Source organism: Cicer arietinum, chromosome 6, assembly GCF_000331145.2.
Source record: "Cicer arietinum cultivar CDC Frontier isolate Library 1 chromosome 6, Cicar.CDCFrontier_v2.0, whole genome shotgun sequence".
Lineage (NCBI taxonomy): Eukaryota > Viridiplantae > Streptophyta > Magnoliopsida > Fabales > Fabaceae > Cicer > Cicer arietinum.
In genome coordinates, this window is record NC_021165.2 from 61,060,009 (window position 1) to 61,076,458 (window position 16,450).

General features: G+C 34.1%; 1 protein-coding gene across 1 annotated transcript; it reads left to right on the forward strand.

Annotated features, from left to right (window-relative positions):
- The first annotated feature begins 3,752 nt into the window (after nucleotides 1-3,752).
- Nucleotides 3,753-7,736, forward strand: LOC140920813 (uncharacterized). Its single transcript, XM_073369653.1, has 3 exons — nucleotides 3,753-3,927; nucleotides 6,771-6,919; nucleotides 7,269-7,736. The coding sequence occupies exons 1-3, from the start codon at nucleotides 3,753-3,755 to the stop codon at nucleotides 7,734-7,736; spliced, it is 792 nt and encodes a 263-aa protein (XP_073225754.1).
- The last annotated feature ends 8,714 nt before the right edge of the window (nucleotides 7,737-16,450 follow it).

Sequence of the window (16,450 nt, forward strand, 5' to 3'; positions counted from 1 at the left end):
GATTAAAAATTTGGGGCGTTACATTATGGTATCAAAGCATTGATTCTCGGACTTTTGGGGTGGGACGTTTTGTGTATGTCGCATATATCTTATACGTTGCTTGTGTTAATTGTTTGTTTATCTAATTATTGGATTTTACTGGGTTTTTTAAATTGCTATTATGTGCTTTTAATTATGTTAATTGTTTGGTTTTTTATTTTTTTTTATTAAGTACATAAATTCCTATTATCTATCCTTAATTGTATAACCTTCTTAAGATTTATGATTGAATAAATACCTTAAATTGCTACAACTGAAAAATAGTTTTAATTTTTATGCATTAATATTATGACGTTACGAATTTACTACTCATGATTTGAATTTGATTTTTTTTTGTTATCAATTTAATATTGTGATTTAATGACATTATCAATATATTACATGTGATTTGAATTTTATTTATATAATTGTTTGTATGTTATGAATTTAATACTCGTGGTTCAAAAATGCTATGAATTTAATAATGTGACTTTACCAATTTACTAATCATGATTTAAAGTTTGTTTGTTTGTATGTTATAAATTTAATGCAAGCCTTGAATGCAATGGCCACTGCAATGGCCCAACAGGCTCAGCAGGCTGCAAACCAGGTTTAACTTAATGCACAAAAGGACCAGAGGGAGGAAGCAGCGATTGCTATGATAGGACTGACTAAATTCTGTCGACAAGATCCGCCAAAATTTAAAGGGGAGCATGACCCTGACAAGGCTGATCTCTGGCAGCAGGAGATTGAGAAGATATTTGACATCCTACATTGTCCCAATGAAATGAAAGTGGAATATGCCACCTACTTATTGGTTGGTGAAACTGAATACTGGTGGCGGGGGAGAGAAAAATAATGGAAGGAAACCACGAATATGTGGCTTGGGAAGTCTTCAAGAGAAATTTTTTGGACAAATATTTTCAAAGAGTGTTAGGGTTGAGAAAGAAGACCAATTCTTGAGACTATATCAAGGAAGTCTCACGGCATCAGAGTATGCCACAAAGTTTGAGTCCATAGCAAAACATTTTCGCTACTTCCGTAACCAAATGGATGAAGAGTACATGTGTGAGAGGTTTGAGAGCGAACTCAAGTATGAGATTAAGGAGTTTGTGGGACCCTTCGATATACGTCAGTATCAAGTGATGGTGGAGAAATGCAAAAAAGTGGAGATCATGAAATGGGGCCGCCCGAATAAAGGTGCTATTGGTGGATTGGCGAGACCTCAGGTAGAAATCAACCACAACTTTATCATTTAATTATAGGGTTATGTCTCTAAATATTACCTTTGAACAGGGAAATGTTGACCCAAAAAATAGAGGCAGACAGTTTCAACAGCAAAAGCCTTATGCCCACCCACAAGGGATTGCTAGAGATAGACCAGGCCCCCAAAACATGGGATATCAGAGGCCTCAGAATCCAGTACATAACACAATGCGTATTGTTCGATGCTATCATTGTGAACAAGAGGGACATAGGATAACTGAGTGTCCCGAAAGAACCAGGATATGTTATGCTTGTAAAAAACCAGGCCATCTTGCAAAAGATTTTGGGGAGAAGGACACTTCTGATAATAAGGAGGTTGTCAACAAAAAGGATGTTGTATGCCCTACTGCTCGAGGACATGTTTATCATATTAGTGGAGAAGAAGCACCATCTTCCTCAGAACTTATTTAGGGTGAGTGTTTAATTGCTAGAAACATACTTGTTGTGATATATGATTCTGGAGCGACACACTCGTTCATTTCATTAGATTTGGTGGATTTGCTCCAACTAGATGTCACTACCTTACCGTTTGATTTACTGGTTACCTTCTCATCTGTTGAACCAGTAAATCGAATTCGGCGTGCTTGCAATGCCCATTGACTGTGTTTAAAATGATTTTTAAGATTGATTTAATTTTTATTCCCTTGAAACATCTTGGAGTAATTTTGGGAATGGACTAGTTGTCTTGCACTATGTCATTTTAGAGTGCGCCCGACGAAATGTGATATTTCCTGATCCCAATATTTCGAAGTTCCTTTTAGTCAATAGATTGAAGTTTTCTTTGAAGGGGTGAGTTCAAAAACATGTGTTTCTCAACCCATCAATATGACTCCAAAGGTTGTTGTCGATGAGATCTCAGTGGTGAAAGATTTCTCTAAAGTTTTCCCACCTGATGTACCAGGACTACCCCCTATCCGCGACGTCGAATTTTCTATCGATGTTATTCCAAGTACTGGACCCATTCTATCGCTCCTTACAGAATGGCCCCCTTAGAGCTATCTGAACTAAAGAACCAATTGGAAGACCTTTTGTCTAAGAAATTCATTTGGCCTAGTGTGTCACCATGAGGAGCCCCCGTATTATTGGTCAAGAAGAAGGATGGAATGTCGAGATTGTGCGTCGATTATCGACAGCTCAACAAGGTCACAATAAAAAACAAATACCCCTTACTCCTCATTGATGATTTAATGGACCAACTCAAAGGGGCATAGGTGTTTTTTAAGATTGATCTAAAGTCAGGGTACCATCAAATTCGAGTGAAAGAAGAGGATATATCCAAGACGGCCTTTAGAACGTGTTATGGGCACTATGAGTACTTGGTGATGCCCTTTGGAGTGACCAATGCACCAGCTATCTTCATGGATTATATGAACGGTATCTTATGTCCATTCTCAGACAAGTTCGTGGTGGTCTTTATTGATGACATCTTGATCTATTCCAAGAGTGGAGAAGAACATGAGGAACATTTGTGTCAAGCTCTACAAGTACTGAAGGAGCAACAGCTATATGTCAATCTAGGAAAATGTGAATTTTGGTTGGAAGAAGTGAAGTTCTTGGGACATGTAATTTCTTAGGAATGGATTGTTGTCGACCCATTCAAGGTAGAAGTTGTGATGGCATGGAAACAACCGCAAATTGTCACTGAGATTAGAAGTTTTATGGGTTCGGTCGATTACTATAGGAGATTTATTGAGGGATTTGCCAAGATTGCTGCTCCATTAACACACCTTACGAAGAAGAAATAGATTTATGCATCTACTGAGGTGTGTGTGAAAAGCTTCCAACTGATGAAGGAGAAGCCAACTACGTTCCCAGTGTTATTGTTGCCCCAATCAGAAGAGCCTTATGAAGTTTATTGTGATGCTTCCTATCAGGGTCTGGGTTGTGTGCTGATACAAAACAAACGAGTAGTGGCCTATGCCTCAAGGAAATTGAAGGTGCATGAAAAGAATTATCCCACTCATGAGTTGGAGTTTGCTGCAATTGTCTTCGCATTGAAAATTTAGAGACATTATTCATATGGGTGTAGTTTTTATGTATTTAGCGACCATATGAGTTTGAAATACTTGTGTGATCAAAAAGAACTTAACATTAAACAAAGGAGTTGGATGGAGTTCATTAAAGATTAGGAGTTCACGTTGCATTACCATCCAGGGAAGGCCAACGTGGTGGCTGATGCCCTAAGAAAAAAGCGAGTTCATCTCTCGTTTGTAACAGTGATGGGGTTGGAGTTTTAGAGAAGTTTTGTGACTTGAATCTTAATTTGGATTCCTCATTGCGGAAAGAGCAATATGGAATGATCATTATAGATAGTGAATTGATGAATGAGATTAAAGTTCTCCAAGTTACAGATGCATTGACTCAAGAGAAAAGGAAGTTGATCGAGGTCGACAAGGCTCTTGAATTTGAGGTGGGCTCAAACGTATTTTGAGATGTAATGGACGTGTTTTATACCCAACAATACATAAATGAGGAAGACTATCTTGGATGAGGTCTATAAAAGCAAGTTGAGTGTCCACCCTGGTAGCATCAAAATGTATAAAGACCTTAAGCAAAGGTTTTGGTGGTCAGGAATTATGAAACAGGTAGCAGAATATGTGGCTTCATGTTTGACTTGTCAGAAAGCCAAGTTAGAGCATCAGTGTAAGACCCGTAATTTTAAAGTACCATTTATGTATTTTTGGTGTATTTTGGATTTTGGCTCGGAGGCTTTTAAGCCAAAGTTAATAATATTTTGGAGTTTTATAATCAAAAAGATATTTTGATGACAATTAAAATTTCTTGTCGATAAAATAAATTGAATTTAACTGCGATGAATCCTTTACGGAGAATTTAATGCGTTCCGGGTGAAACGGTAATTTAACAAATATCTAGATTTTGAGATATTTGTTAAGTTATATTTATTATATCTATATATGTTTGGTTGGAGGGAAAAAGAAAGGAAAACTAGAAGGAAGGAAAAGGAAAAGAAAATAGTATAAAAGGAAGGAAGGAAAAAGGAAGAAAGGAAAAAGAAAGGAAAGAAAAAGAAAGGAAGGAAAGTTGAAAATTCCATCGTCTTCTTCCTCTCCCGCGGCCAAATTTCTCTCCGTTCTTCCATTTTCATTTTCGTCGCTTTCTTTTCTTCAAAACTAGTAACCCAAGGTTGGGGGAGAGTTAGATCAAGGTTTTCGCAACTCCACTCTTCTTCTTTGATTCGAAAACGAAGAAAAACGGTTTTTGAGATCCAAACACAAACCCCTCCGCTTCTTCTAGATCCAAACCTCATTTCTCGAAGAGATAGAAGGGAAAGTTGCTCACCTCCGTGCTACGGTGCTAGTGGACCAATTTTGGAAGCGGCGTTGCGAGCGGAAAATTTACCGAATTTACTCACGGTGCCGTAATCGCACGTTAGAGCTAACGCGAAGGTAAGGGCTCCTTCCAAACTTTTAGTTTGCATTTAGGGACTTATCTGTGGTTGTGTGGGAAGGAATTTGTTAGGGTTAAATGTATCGATTTGGGGAAAAACGAAACTAGTGCGTTATGGGTAAAACCTTAGAGTTAGGTTTTGTTTATAATGATGAATGTTTCGTGGTGAATGAATTTGAATGTCATTGTGTATGATTATGAGTAAATGAAATTTGATGTATCTGGGTGTTATGTTGACTTTGATTTGTGTTCGTTGTATTTGGCGTGTCCATACTTGATGTTTGTTAATTGGTGTGGTTGTTGTGAATTATGGTTTGAATGTGAGAGTATGTTTGAGTTTGTTTCCGTGGAATTTGAAAACCATTAGAGTTAAACGAGTATTAAAAATGGGGAATCTTTTAATACCTCGGTTTACTTAATGTGCATTTGAGGAAAAGGTTTAAGTTAACTGGGCGTTGAGAATGGGGAATCTCTTAATGTCCCGGTTACTTAACGATCGTTTTTGAAAATCGTTCCGGTAAATGAGTGTTAAGAATGGGGAATCTCTTAATGACTCGTTTACTGAATATTTTGTGTGAAAATCGTTTAAGTCAAAAGTATATTAAGAATGGGGAATCTCTTGATATGTCTGTTTGCTTAACGCTTTGTTTTGAAAATCATTAAGATAAATCAGTATTAAGAATGGGGAATCTCTTAATATGACTGTTTGCTTAACGTTTTGTTTTGAAAATCATTAAGATAAATCAGTATTAAGAATGGGGAATCTCTTAATGACTTATTGATTTGAGTTTTATGATTGAGTGATTTGAATTTGAGTCGTTGTGGTAATTGCGTTGAAAATGCTAAGTGTTATGTGTTGATTGTTGTGTGTAAGTATGATGGTTATCGAGATCCCAATTGCCGTGGTAATCGTGTAGGAATTGCTAAGTGTTAGGTTGTGAACTTGATTAGGAATGACTTGAGTAAATGCATGAATTTTTGGAAAAACGATCAGGGAAATCGATTTCCCAATCGATTGGATGAGTTGCAGGAAGTTCACTATTTTAACCTAATCGATTTGCCAATCGATTGTATAAATATATCTTTCAAAATCTTTTAAGAAATCGATTTGGAAATCGATTGGCAGAGAGGCAGGAACTCAGCAAAACTGCCGAAATCGATTTGGAAATCGATTTGGCAACCCAGGGACTCATCAGAACTGACAAAATCGACTTAGAAATCGATTTGGTCATGCAGAAACTCAGCAGAACTGACCAAATCGATTTGGCAATCGATTGGCTCAGCAAAAGTCCTTATTTTGAGTTAGATAATCGATTTCTCAATTGATTTATCAATGCTTTGGTCAGTTATGTATTACTTGATGGTTTGAGAACTTCATTTTGAGTTCATTGTTAATTGACAAGCATTATATGAACTTTTAGCATATGGAAAATCCTTTTAAGGTGCATGCTTAGTTGAAAGGTTATTTTGTGCATTTAAAACTTAAATGTTATGTGTTATCTGTTAATTTCGGTTGGTGACCCTTTACAATTATTGTGGAAATCTGGGCTTTGCCCTCAGATGAGAGTCAGGACGATCCTACTGGTTCGTACCCTACAGACGGGAATGGAGATGGGAACGCGTGATTGCAGTTACATTAGGAGGATCTCACGGGGCGCGTGGAGATACTCAGGGTGTATAGCTTTTTGGTAGGATGATCAGATTAGGATGATGTATAGGAACTAGGTGTCCTTCTTTTTGGATTGGAGTATTTTTAGTTTGGAAAATTGTACTTATACTAATATTGTCAGTTTGACTTTTTACTTGAATGGGTTCCATGTACCATCTGTTGTTGTCTAAATGTTTTGGATTTATAATTGGAGAAACTCTTCCGCTGTTTGTAAATTATAATAACTCAATTATTTATCCAAAGGCATTTCCTGATTTAATTCTCTGTTTTATTTTAATTTCTTTTGAAAAAAAAAATATACCCTCGCTTTGAAAAACGGGGTGTTACAATCAGAAACCAGGGGGGCTACTAAGATCATTAGATAAACCAATATGGAAATGGGATAGTATATTTATGGATTTCGTGGTAGCATTGCCTAAGACTCAACACAAGTTTGACTCAATTTGGGTGATTGTCGATAGGTTGACCAAATCTACTCATTTCATACCTGTGAGGACTACTTATGATGTGACTAAGCTTGCAGAGATCTACATTGCCGATATTGTTAGACTACACAGGGTACCCTCCAACAATGTGTCACATACAGATCTGAAGTTCATTTCTTTTTTGTGGGGAACATTACATGAGGCGATGGGTACTAAGTTGAGATTGAGTTTGGCCTATCACCCTCAAACCGATGGACAAACAGAAAGGACTATTTAGACCTTGGAGGATTTGTTGAGAGCGTGTGTGTTGGATGAGAGAGGTAGTTGGGATAATATGATGCCTCTCGTTGAGTTCACATATAACAATTGCAAGCAATGGGATGGTACCATACGAGGTTATGTATGGGTGTAAGTACCAAACTCCCTTGTGTTGGTATCAGGATGGTGAGAACATAATTCTGGGTCCATAATTGGTACAACAGACCACATATAAAGTTCGTCTAATCCAAGAAAAGATGAAGACAGCACAAAGCAGACAAATTAGTTATGTCGACCAACGGAAGAAACTGCTGGAGTTTCAAGAGGGTGAACATGTATTTTTGAGAGTGACACCTACTAATGTAGTTGGTAGGGCACTGAAGTCTATGAAGCTCACTCCTAAAATCATTGGCCCATTTCAAATCCTCCGACGAGTAGGTCTCGTAACTTACCAGATTGTCTTGCCTCTGAATCTGGCCAAATTGCACAATGTATTCCATGTGTCACATCTGAGGAAGTACATGGTTGATCCTCCCCATATTATCACGCCAAATGATATCCAGTTGAAGGATAACATTTCCTTTGTAATTCCACCACTAAGCATTGGAGATAGGACCACTAAACATCTACGAGGCAAGGAGATCGTCTTGGTCAAGGTGATTTGGGATCAAACGACTGGAGATGCAACTTAGGAATTAGAGGAAAATATGAGAGAGCTTTATCCTAATCTTTTTATGTCTAGCTAGTTTCGAAGACGAAACTATTTTTAAGGGGGTGAGTATTGTAACATCCTCTAAATTTATTAATTAAAAATAATTAGAACCTATCAATATTATTCAGTATTAAATTATGTGTGATAATTATTTGTCTTGTTCGACTTATTGTAGTTGATAAAGTTATTAGTAAGAATTATTAAATAATGGGGAGTTTAAATATATATATATATATATTTAAGTAGAGATGTATTATATGTAGACGTGTCTTTCTAGTGCAAGAAGAAATTCGGCTAAGCGTTTGAGGCTTGCCATGACCCAACCATTTGAAAGAGAGAAATTTGAGTTATGAGTTTGTGACTTGGTTTTTATGAATAAGGTTAACAATTAAAAAAACACATAAAGAGTGACATATTATCACTCTAATTCTTCATTAGAGCCCAACAATATCTAACCAATAAATTCCATTTTAAATTTCCCTAAGTCCACAATTTATGTATACTCACTAATAATAAACAAAAAAGAATACCGAAACCCTTACCACCATCACCTTCACACCTCCTTTTCTTCCCCACACAAATTATAGTTAGGCCGTTGGTTGGATGACATGAAATAAATAATCGTGATTACTTATATTTTAAAATGAATAAATGTAGACTAATGGATTAAAATTATAAAACCCCAATTTTTATTGAGATTGAGTTATAATATATGACTTCTATGGAGTAAAGTATGAACTTTTATGCTTTATGTGAAAAAATATAGTTTTATAATGAATACGAAATAAAATTTGAATTTTTACCTTATATGTGATAAAGTTTTAACTTTTATTATGTAAATGTTGAAGTGTGAATTTTTTTATTATATATGTTAAAGTGTTAATTTATGGCGTATATGATATCAAGTTTCTATTTTTATGTGTATGTGGTGAAGGTCATAATTTTTATGATTATATGTCTATGTGATGACTCTTCATAATATGCATATTTTTCCACTGTTTTAGTCTTATTTATCTTCAATCATTAGTTAAATTAAGGAGTTATTTGATATATTTTGTTAATTTTCTTTGTTTGATTTAATAAAATATTTACGTTCTTATTTCCTTGATTAAGTAGAGATTTTTTGGAGTTTTGCGTTGTTTCTTTGTTTTAGTGCAGTGCTGAATTTTGGTGAAATCAACATGACATATGTGGAGTATTTCAGTCATATCTGGAGTTGTAGATGTCCAATTGGAGTCACACCAAGTGCAACCGAAAGCTAAGATCCATATCAACAACTTTCAGGCAGACACCGAAACCAAATTCAGACTCGAAAGAGGCACAAAATGCAGTATACGTCAGACAGCAGATGATGTGCGCCTGAAGCGCGCCAGCTGCGCTTGGGGCGCATTTCCAGCCTTTCAGCATTGTCCAGGCACGCCTGAAGCGCCTTTTCTACGCCTGGGGCCCGTGACACGCATCAGCATTTATAAAAACACAATTTTTCACTGTTTAAGGATCTTTTTTTTTACTATTGGAAAGTTGGGAGACTTGTGCCCTAGCATAGAAACTCAAAGACGACCGTTTCTAATATCATTGGAGCAGTTTTATCAAGAATCATTCATGAATCTTTCTTGTAATTCTTCTATAATCTCTATCTTTTATATCTATGTCATGAGTAACTAAACCTATTTTTTAGGGATGAGTGTAACAAGATGAAACCCTTATTTTTCTGATTTGATTTCTAGTTATATGAATGAGTTTATTGAATTATTTTTCTCATCTCTGTGCTTAATGCTTTTTATTGCTTGATCAACATTAAAATGTTCTACGATTTGTATTTTGAAACGGAATTGGACTTTACGAATGCTAGAGATAAGAAATTCATGAATTTGCAGTCTAGACATAGATGCAGGTCATGAAACCAATTAATTTAATTGCAGAGGCAATAGTTTAAAAAGAAAATTCATGTACGGTAATGCTTAATTCTAATCTTAAATCTACTAAGGAATTAGGGTTTACTTTGGAATTAAAGGTTCTGTCACTAAGACATTAGGGCAAGAATAATAAAGAGAATTCGGTAAAATTCAATCAAGGAATTCAGTAACTAGGATTAAATTAGACCCCAAGATTGGATTCGAAGTGAAACTCATCCCTGCCATTTTTCTAATTATAAAAGATCAATTTTATTATTGTTGTTAATTTCAAATATTATTTCAATTAATTCAGAAACTTTTTGTTCAATTTCAGTAATTAAATATAATTCGATAGTAAAACGCAATCGTTGAGTTTGACACTCGATACTACCGTTTTAATTATTACTTGCAACGATTCAGTACACTTGCTGAAACGCTATCAAGTTTTTGGCGCCGTTGTCGGTGATTGCCATATCACTACTGAATTTAATTTATTTACTTAATTGAAATTTTTTATTCTCCAATAAAAAAATTTATTTTAATTTTGATTTTTTGAAAAAAAAAATTCTTTTATTTTCTATTTTTATTTGTTATGCTTGCTAATGTCATGTCTAGTGGTTTGTCTCTTCTTTGTTTGAGATAACTATTCGCTGTAAAGCATGAAAGATTATAATGATGATATTCTACTACAATTATATGAAGAGTGTGACACTTGTCTTATATATAGTATATGCCGCATGATTGAGGGGCAAATCTTGAGTTATACATTTTTAAGATATCACCCTCAGATTTCTCCGATGCAAACTCTTAGGTGTGACTTTTGCGGAGAAGCACATAAAAATGAACATTGTTCAGTTGACCTTGATGAACTAATAGAATATGAAGATTTTTTTCTTAAAGTTACAGAAAACGACGAGTGTTATATTAAAAAGATCAATTGGGAACAAATTCTACCTCCTAAAATTCTATCCAAAGTATCAGATGACAAAGACTTTCACATTACGGACGTTTTGGTTGAATTCATGAAGAATAACATGGTTTCAATTGAAAGATTTGAAAGTCAATGTGAGAGGTTATTTGAGCAAGTGGTTAAGTTTGAGATGATGGAGGAGAAGTTGAAGATTGAAGATAATTTCATTGTTGTGGTAGAAGAAGATAAGCAAGAGGAAAAGACGAACGAGGAAAAGAAAAAAGAAGAGATTGATAAAGTTCGAGATTCAATCTATACCTTGTTCATCAATGTCCAGTTGAGAAGGACATGGAAGCAACGTCTTTTATTTCTCAAGTTCATGGAATTTCTACCAAACAAAAAGAACAAGAATGATGATGTGTTCTTCCTGTCATATATGCCACCTTGACAATAGTTGAGGCGTCAAGCTAATGACTTTAAAGAAGCGTTTCGTGGGAGGCAACCCACAGGTAGACATAACTTTTATTTTTTGCAATCTTATTTTTGTTATTTGAATTTGTCTCTTTCTAATTGTGTGTAAACATGCACTATGATGAAGAATTATTAACAACTTGCATTTGATCTTAAGTTTTATGTTTGTGATTTTGAAATTTAAACTATATTTCTTTGCTCATATCATTGCTCAATTCGATAAGTTTCACTAATTCATGCAATGTTGATTACTCCTTGGTTGTCAAAGTCTCACTTGCATTTTTTAAAAAAATAAAACTAAAAAAAGAAACTAAATAAATTTTTTAGTGGCATGTTTGACATTATTTTGATTGTTCATACTATCTCTTATTATAATAGCTATGAGCTTTTGAGCCTAAACACTTAAATTCTTTGTTGTGTGATTATCCAGACATGTGTTATCCCTCTAGAACTTGCACTAATTCTGACTTGCATCACTTATAATTTATGCATACATTGAGGCAATTTTGTTTGATCGTTTGAGACTTTCTAACTACCCTATGAAAATTTTACCCTTTGCTTGCCCCTTTGAGCCTTGTCCTTTTATTTCGGTTACTAGCCATATTACAAGCCAAATACCTGACTTTAATTAAATCACCTTACTAGGAGTTAGGTAGAAAAAAAAATTTATTGTCTTGATAAACTTCTAAGTTTGGGGTTGCTCATGGGATAGCAACCTTTTAAGTTTGGGGTGGTGATTCTCACAAAAAGAAAAAGAAAATCAGTTTGTGTACTTTGGTAAATAATATATTCTTGGTTCTTTTGTCAATGTTTTTTAAAAAAATAAAACTAAAAAAAGAAACTAAATAAATTTTTTAGTGGCATGTTTGACATTATTTTGATTGTTCATACTATCTCTTATTATAATAGCTATGAGCTTTTGAGCCTAAACACTTAAATTCTTTGTTGTGTGATTATCCAGACATGTGTTATCCCTCTAGAACTTGCACTAATTCTGACTTGCATCACTTATAATTTATGCATACATTGAGGCAATTTTGTTTGATCGTTTGAGACTTTCTAACTACCCTATGAAAATTTTACCCTTTGCTTGCCCCTTTGAGCCTTGTCCTTTTATTTCGGTTACTAGCCATATTACAAGCCAAATACCTGACTTTAATTAAATCACCTTACTAGGAGTTAGGTAGAAAAAAAAATTTATTGTCTTGATAAACTTCTAAGTTTGGGGTTGCTCATGGGATAGCAACCTTTTAAGTTTGGGGTGGTGATTCTCACAAAAAGAAAAAGAAAATCAGTTTGTGTACTTTGGTAAATAATATATTCTTGGTTCTTTTGTCAATGTTTGAGAATCTCCAAAATGAAAAGGTGAAGAAAAATAAAAAATGGTAGAATAATTTGGAAATGTATACCTAACTCCAAGTAGTAAAGCCTACTATCCCAAAATCTCTTACCCTTACCTAAGCTCCATTACAAATCGAAAGTCTTCCAAAAGTGCATGTGTTTATTGCATTGTGATTGCTAACTAGAATTTTTTTCAAGCATATGGTAGCGTGATGCATGTTCTAGGATGATGAATATTTTGTAGTAGCTAGAACTTTGAAAATTGAGTTTGATATGATTTAAGAAATAGAATTTAAGTTTGCTTTAACTGTAGCAAATATGAAATTAATTGTTGCTTGGGGACAAGCAATAGATTAAGTTTGGGGTTGTGATGACTCTTCATTATTGCATTGTGATGACTCTCCATTATTTATCTTCAATCATTAGTTAAATTAAGGTGTTATTTGATATATTTTGTTAATTTTATTTCTTTGATTTAATAAAATATTTATGTTCTTATTTCTTTGATTAAGTAGAGATTTTTCGGAGTTTTGCGTTGTTACTTTGTTTTAGTGCAGTGCTGAATTTTCGTGAGAAATCAACATGACATATGTGGCGTATTTCAGCCATATCTGGAGTTGTAGATGTCCCGTAGGCGTCACACCAAGTGCAACTGAAAGCCACGATCCATATCTACAACTTTCATGATGACACCAGAACCACATTCAGACTTGAAAGAAGCGCAAAATGAAGTGTACGTCAGACATCAGATGTTGGGCGCCTGAAGCGCGCCAGCTGCGCCTGAGGCGCATTTCCAGCCTTTCAGCACTGTCCAGACGCGACTGAAGCGCGTTTTCTGCGCTTGGGGCGCGCATCAGCATTTATAAAAACGCAACTTTTCACTGTTTAACGATCTTTTTTTTTTCCTATTGTGAAGTTGGGAGACTTGTGTCCTAGCATAGAAACTCAAAGACGACCGTTTCTAATATCATTGGAGCAGTTTTATCAAGAATCATTCATGAATCTTTCTTGTAATTCTTCTTTAATCTCTATCTTTTATATCTCTATCATGAGTAACTAAACCTTATTTGTTAGGGATGAGTTTAACAAGATGAAACCCTTATTTTTCTGATTTGATTTCTAGTTATATTAATGAGTTTATTGAATTATTTTTCTCATCTATGTGCTTAATGCTTTTTATTGCTTGATCAACATTAAAATGTTCTACAATTTGTATTTTGAAACGGAAGTGGACTTTGCGAATGCTTGAGATGATAAATTCATGAATTTGTAGTCTAGACATAGATGTAGGTCATGAAACCAATTAAATTAATTGCAGAGGCAGTAGTTTAAAAAGAGAATTCTTGTACGGTAATACTTAATTCTAATCTTAAATCTACTAAGGAATTAGGGGTCACTTTGGAATTAAAGGTTCTGTCACTAAGACATTAGGGCAAGAATAATAAAGAGAATTCGGTAATAATTCATTAAAGGAATTCAGTAACTAGGATCAAATTAGACACCAAGGTTGGATTCGAAGTCAAACTCATCCCTGATATTTTTCTAATTATAAAAGATCAATTTTATTACTGTTGTTAATTTTAAATATTATTTCAATCAATTCAGAAACTTTTTGTTCAATTTCAGTAATTTAATTTAATTCGATAGTAAAACACAATTCTTGAGTTCGACACTCGACACTATGAATATGTGATACTCATGATATGGATGTGTGTATGTGTTTTTAATGATATGTGAAAAAGGTGATGATTTTAAAAACTGATGTTGAATTCATATGACATGATTTTTAGTGGGCTGTGCGGGAATATATCTATTTGATATTATATCTTCATGTCATGGCATATGCATCTTCGTGGGAGTTCCCTTAGTGGCAGGTTTGTTTTCCTCATTGATATGGACGATCTTTCTGTGTGGAAGGTTCCTTAGTGACAGGTTTATATCTGAATCATATAATTTTAGGAGCATTTATTATGCATATGTTTTGATATACAATTTACCAGTTTACACATTTTTTCTTTTAAATTGGAACTTTTTACGTTTATATGTTTTGTGTTATTCTTCGATATAAATAGCTTTGGTTTGATGTGTATGATGGAAAAAATTGACCCTTATAGCAACATTTTAGGTACTAATGAATTCGAGGAGATTCAAGAGTAGTTAATGAGTATTGATGTGTTACGAATGTGGGGTAAACATGGATTTATTTTTCAAGACGATTTTGAAAAAACAGAATTATCAAATATTTCTAAGTTTTTTTTAAATCTTTTGTCACAAACTTTTAAAATGTACTAGAATTGTAGAAATACGGAAGTGGTTCTCTTCCGTTAAGAATAAATGTTTTTACTTCTTTTTAAATTTTTGAATAAATATTTTCTTAATGATATTAAATAACGTGATTGTTACTAATTATTTAAAATGAATAAATTTTAAGTATTAAAAAAAATTCATAAACTTTTCAAAGAAATACGTATTTTTTTAAGTAACGTTTTGGATTAAAAACCCCGGGGCGTTACACTATTCAGTAAGAATAATTTATTATTCCTTGATTTAGAAACAAACAAAGTGTGTATCTTCTCCCACATAGTTTTTGTATTTGTCTCATTAGCAATATGATTATAAACATTGTCTTCTATATATTGTCTAAAATAACCACATACCTGTAGATGTTTAAAATCACATTCTTTCGTAGATTTATCATCCGACTTTTTAGAACTAAATATAGGAAGATTCATTTTCTTCACAAATAACAAATATTTCATCTTGCCCTTCCACAAATGGTAATTAGTACCATTCAAGTATACCATCATTATATTCATATTTTCCTCCATCCCCCAGGCAAGTCAAATTGTCTTTTAACCAAAGCCCTAATAACGAATAAACACAATAACAAGTAATAAACAACAGATATAAAATTCCCCCAACTTGCAAGAACTCGTGAGGAACAACAACAAATATATATGACAGCAATTAATCAAAATAAAAGAGCATAAAGAACACCGGTATTTTAACATGGAAAACCCATCAATGCAAGGGTAAAAACCACATATCATCTAGACAAATAAATAGCTCCAGTATAATTAAATAAGGGTACACGAGAGTCTTAAAATTATGCACAAATTGTCCCAACAACCAGCCAAAATAGCAGTGCACTAAAACTTACAAATAAAAAGCAAGAAGAAGAAAAACACCCAAAAAACCCATTGATGTGTGATCCCAATTCCTTCCTCTCCAAACATCCTTTCGCCATTACGACCGTTGAAAATGAAGAACTAAATGTTACAAACCTGTAGGCCAAATATCAACCTGCTCCAACGGTTAACGAGTGAGCAATTGATGTTTTTCTAAGACTGATTTAGCAAACTCTGGAATAGTGTTTACTCTTCTCTTTTCTCTTTTCGTGACTACTTTTTCTTTCAAAATAGTCTCTCTCTTTTGCAATCCTAATAAGACCTCTCTCCACTTTAATAAGTGAGACACATGAGTTACAATATTTGGACTTTTCTCCACCTAGGAAGGGAGCCTAATACCCAACAAGTATCACATGATTTGGCCAATGATAACAATCGATGACAATAATGGATCAATGTTTCATCGCTAATGACACAAAATTGTTTAGGTATTTTAATATTTTGCTCAATTAAGTTTAGGTATCTTCATATCGAAACACACAAAGAGAGGATAAACAAACTCAAACTAGAGAGAGAGCGGGGGGAGGGGAGTACTGGTAATAATTGATTGATCAGTAAATAAAAGAGAAGAAAATGATTTCTTTGAATGAAATTAAGTCAAGAGGAGGTGAATGAAATGAATCATTTGTTATATAGTAGTATCATAGTATATTATTTATATGTTTCTATTTATATGTGCAGGTTCTTCTAACTTTTGAAACTCCTTAGATGCGACTTCATTCTAAGATTCTAACATCTTTGTATGTACTCCAATTCGCAAGTTGGTCCGTAGATATCACCAATCATATTTATTCCAACAAAAGTGCAATCTTAAAAAAATTTAAGGCACAAACAAATCGTAATTTGACAAAGAAAATAAAGAAGCCAACCTAAAATATTGGTTGTGGCC